At 37.8% G+C, this 5,128-nt stretch overlaps 1 protein-coding gene across 1 annotated transcript in view; it reads left to right on the forward strand.

Moving 5' to 3' along the window:
* mfng (MFNG O-fucosylpeptide 3-beta-N-acetylglucosaminyltransferase) overlaps positions 1-4,291 on the forward strand; it is a 29,309-nt gene extending 25,018 nt beyond the window's left edge. The window contains exons 7-8 of the mRNA XM_035660615.1: positions 29-114; positions 2,888-4,291. Of these exons, the coding sequence (XP_035516508.1) occupies positions 29-114; positions 2,888-2,939 (138 nt within the window). The 3' untranslated portion in view covers positions 2,940-4,291. The remainder of the gene's footprint in view (positions 1-28; positions 115-2,887) is intronic.
* Positions 4,292-5,128: the final 837 nt, after the last annotated feature.

A 5,128-nucleotide genomic window follows, 5' to 3' on the forward strand; every position in this document is an offset into this window, starting at 1 on the left:
TGTGTGTGTGTGTGTCTTTCCACTGCAGGTGACTCTGAGCTATGGGATGTTTGAGAACAAGATGAACAGCATTGAGGTTAAAGGAAGATTCTCTAAGGAGGAAGACCCCTCCAGGTTTGTCTCTGCCTCTGTTAATTCACGAATGAGGACATATCAGCAACATATCTCTGTCCACACTGTCTTGTGTAGTTTGTTTGTAACTGTTCAACCTTCAGTCAGTGATATAGGTTTCATACATATTAAGACCTGCAACCTAGTATGTGAAACAAGCACAGGCACCTAAAATAAACTTTACTGTAATATTTGGTGTCAATATGAGTCTGCTACTTAGTCTCGTTCATGCAGGTAGCGCATGCATACATGCATGGTTAGTTGCAAGCTAAAATGTGAGCACAAGATAGTAAGCAGAGGTAAAATTGATGGTTTGAAAACACTGCAATCGGGGCTCCAAACAGGAACTGGAAGTGCGGACCAGGAGTTTGAGAAACACTGCTCTATTTCATATCACTGGAGATCATGTTGTCACTAGTGGTACAATAAAAAAAAAAAACTTTTGCGTGGAATAAAATTAGATGCTACTTTGTTTCAAATCTTGAATGTCCAAATGTGGAAATAAACACGTATAAACCTGTAATCGAGAAATCAAAGATTTGGCACAAGTCTAAAATAGTAATAAATATTCAAAACTGATGACATGAATAGTTCATTTTGCTTGTTTACTACGAGTTACTTTGCTTTTAGAAATCCCCAGCACTCAGTTTTGCTGCTCAGATGAACCGACCTGAAGACGTGACACCCCTGTAGCTCCAGTTCATCTTGTTCTCCGTTCAGTCAGAGATAAAAGCAATTTGATGTAACACAATGGTACAAGAGATGTGTTTGTCTTTCCCAGTCCATGCCATCACCAGCTGTGAGAACATATCACCACAAGCACTCCTCAGTGAGCTCTTTCCATTTGTTTCCATCCACTGGTGTCGCACAGAGTTACGTTCAACACTGCGGCAGCCTTAAAGGAGCAGGTCAAAGGTTTATCTGCCTATACAAACAAAGTTGGACAGGTTGCTAAACAGAGCCTTTCTTTCATGTCTTATTTTAGCATCGCTGAACAGGTTCGTAAGAATAAATCTTGTCATATAAATATGCAGTCAATTATAAATGATAGGAAAAAATAAAGAAAAAAGAAAGTTGTGTGGACAGTCACAGTGCAGCAATTTGTGAGGGACAAGATGTAATAGTTATGTGCTGTACCATAACACAAAGTGGGGTTAATGAGAGTTTCTGGCCTGTGAGCAAAGGTTTACCAGACATTTGCATATTGTATATGCAAGCACTTAATATCTAAAAAGGACACTCAGTCCAAAAAATGAATATCTCACAATGTTACGAAGTTCATTAAAATCAAACCAAAACTGTGCAAAACAATATCGTCTAGAAGTGCCGCCCAAAACATTTGATAACATAAAAGCAGATATAAGAGACTCTCTCAAGGCCAAAAGTGCAGAAACGTTGTGAAATGTCGTGAAATCCTTGTTAAAAACTTTCAGGATCCTTAAAAAATACTAGTAATTTGTTCTTTGGTCCATGGCCTATTTTTCATCAATTTTCCTTTTAAAACTTTTAACAAGTTTTTGAGATTCGAGACAATCAAATAGGAGCAAAAACATAATCTCCTTGCCGGAGGTAAAAAATCATAAAGAAGCATAAACATTGTTATTACTGTATGACATCTTCATTAGATTCTTCTGCCAGACTATTTTTAGCTTTCTCTTTTTTTGTAGTAGCAGATTCATCTGTATCAGGGCTGTCGCAGTCTCTACTGGCTGCTGATAGAGGACAATACAAAGTCACAGATAACTTGATGTTCCCTGCAACACACACGGCAGACTCCAGTTCACTGTGTATACTATAGAATATATGGACTTTTCTGTTACTTTTATTTATTGAGTTTTTCGATGTGTACAATTAGTGCTGAGAAACTTTGAGGTTTTTTTTTTAATTTTCCAGATATGTTTGTCAGGACATTTAAAAAAAAAAATTAGTAAAGCACTTTCCTGGTTAAATAAAGTTGTACTTATTGATGTCTAACCTGTAATTTCTGACATCCCCGGTGGCCTATGGGTTTAATACTTTGACAATGTAAGCATGATGTCTTTGGTCTGAGTCCAGTGTTGGGACCATTGTTGCACCTCATCCCCCCTCTCTCTCTCTCTCCCCTCATTTCTTTCACTGTTTCTACCAAATACAAGCCAAAAACCCCCCCTTTTTTTTTCTTACATTATAATTTTGATTGCTGTTTTGGGGAGTTAATGAGCTACAGCTTAATGAAATATATTTTCACATAACTAACTAACCTTGTATGCATGTACAATATGTATTAGACTGGAGATGTAATTTATTCGTTATCCACAGTCAGTAAACAGTGACCTGCTTCATTTATGGTTGACGTACTGTTGTTGTCACCTTAGAAAAAATATCTCAACATGTAATCAGCTGCCACCTGTTTGTTTTTGAGACGCAACTTATTGACAGTAATTATTAGTTGCTATAAAGTCAAGACTGATGACATGAGAGAGGAAGCCATTTTACAGTATTATCTACAATATGTTTGTGAAAAATCATATTGAAGTTTTGATGTAAACTATAAAAGGGGAAACTTAAGCTTTTTGGTTGCATTTGTATTTATCACAGCACTTTCGGTTGGGGGTTTAAACACAGAAATCGATACAGTGTTTTTGGGAATCAATACAATATCACCAAACAAAATATCATGATACTCAAGTTTATTTAAGCATGTGTATTTTCACCCCATCTGATTACAATATACACTGCATCAAACATAGAGAATAAAGTATCCCACGTTATTATTCATCACTTTTGTCTTCTGCAGGTTTAAGACTGTCCACTGCATGCTGTATCCTTTCACCAGCTGGTGTCCTTGAACTCTTCATAGAAGACTACAGCTTCCAAACACACATGGAATGAGACTGGTAATCCTGCTGGATAAAGAACAATTTAAGATGCAGACAAAGGAGCTGGAGAATAAGAAAGTAGGAGTGAGACTTTGGACGACAGAGGACTCAACAGTAAAAATCTGGTGACCCAGACCTGCTCTCTCTTAGTTCGCCTCCTGAACCTGCTTATAAGAGTGATCAGATGGATGCTCACGGATGCAGAAAATAGGATATTAACAGGATCTTGACTATGAACTGGAAAAGGCTTTCTCTTCTTCGCATCTGTTTTACAAACAGAACAGAAAGAAAATTGTGACCTTATGCATCTTTACTATTAAATGTTTTTGTTTGTTTGGAGGATTTTAGTGAAGCACTTAAGAAAAGACACAACAGTTGTTTTGTTGACAAAAATAAACATGAAATTGTATATATTTCTGAAATTTAGACAAATTTATGTTTACATTGATTTAATTACATTTAGACTTTTAAAGCTGGTGTGCACATAAAGGGCCTGAATTACATTCAGGTGGTGCAGAGGTTGAAGTTGCTGAATTTGTTTCTGTTTCCATTGATTTCGCATGTGGCCTTCTCCGTGTGTGTGTGTTTGTATGTGTTTGAGTGTGTGTTTTTATGAAGGGGATGGTGTCCTTGTGCCTATGAAGTCTGCACACAACGAACTATTCTGACCCACATCTCCTTCCTTATCCAAACCTCCTGTCCTCCCTCCCTCCTTTTCTCAGTTGCTCTCTTCTTCCCTCCACCCCTCCATCTGTCTCCATGTTTACTCAGTCTTTTCCACAATTGCTGTGCTGGCTCCTCCAAGGCCAGGGCTGAAAGTAAAATGAACTTACACTCACCCCCCTTTGCCTCAGTTGCATTTATTTAATTTTTTAAAGCAAATTAAAAAAGTGTGGAGAAAACCAGAACTGACACCTGAAACCTGCTCTCAAACATGACCTAAAAAACTGGCTTACATTTGCAGGCAAATCTTGTCTAGCTGGACAGATCAGGTTCAAAACGAGAGAACAAATCTCACGTCTCGTGTAGAGAGTGACAGCGTGCTGCCGGCGGCCCCGCAGGTTGCTTATTTGCTGTGAATGGAGATGTGATGAATGCAGATACGCTGCCGAATACATCCGGGGCTGACCTTGTGTGAAGTGAAAGTGGTTGACAATGTGTAGGAATGTCTGTGTGGCCCTGACACATCTCCACAAGAATACTGAGACCCATTATGTGAAGTAAATAACACGAGTGCTTGTATGTAAGCTGAAAGTGTAAAATCAATTTGCTGCAGTGGTTACAGAATGAATTATTTTTATATTCATGCTTTCTAAAGTGTTTCTGCTTCAACAAATGGAAAGTAAGATGATAAACAGTGTTTAGAAGATGTGTGACCAATGAATATTTGTTTCACTGGTGTTCCACATGCTGTGTATAAACATTTGGAGGATATGTTTTCATCCAAAGTGCTTTACACAACTATTGGTGCATGTATAGACCCAGTGTCACAGGAAAAAAAGCACATTTTGAGATGGTGCTGCTGAATGAAAAGCCAGGAGATCACCAAAGTCATCCATCAAGCCATCTGGAGAAAATTTGAAAAAAGTGGTGGACCATTTTCCAGCGTGGCTAAAACCTATGACATAGAATTTCATAATAACATAGAGGTTATTGAGTAATTTACAAGTTATTCTTCATTTACTTACTCACAGTTAGTCCAATTTATTTATTTATTTTATAATGTGTTACTTCTTTAATTTGGGCCATTTTGGAGCTGCATATCATGACTTTCTTGCAGAAGCATTGTATCTCCAAAACTAATTAGTTACTTTCCAGGAAAAGAAAAAACAAAAAGTGTTTTTAAATGACACTGCACTGGTTTTAATACTGTTCATTCATAAATATTTGTAAAATGCAATAGCAATAGCATTGATTTATGAAGAAAGAAAAGACTAAAGATTTGGAGATACTGTTATAGTCAGTAGTATTCTCCTCCTTGGTTTCCCTGTGTCTCTGTGTGTTTGGACTCCTCCCACTCTCCTTGATTACCTCCTCACCTGTCTGACTGCTCAAACCTGCCAGCCTTTAACTCATCAGCACTGCAGTATTTAAACCCCGGTTCTCCATTCACTCTCCGCCAGATCGTTGCATCTACAAACCTGGTAGTAACCTTCTAG

Source organism: Morone saxatilis, unplaced genomic scaffold, assembly GCF_004916995.1.
Source record: "Morone saxatilis isolate NCDOM2014 unplaced genomic scaffold, NCSU_SB_2.0 Contig17, whole genome shotgun sequence".
Classification (NCBI taxonomy): domain Eukaryota; kingdom Metazoa; phylum Chordata; class Actinopteri; family Moronidae; genus Morone; species Morone saxatilis.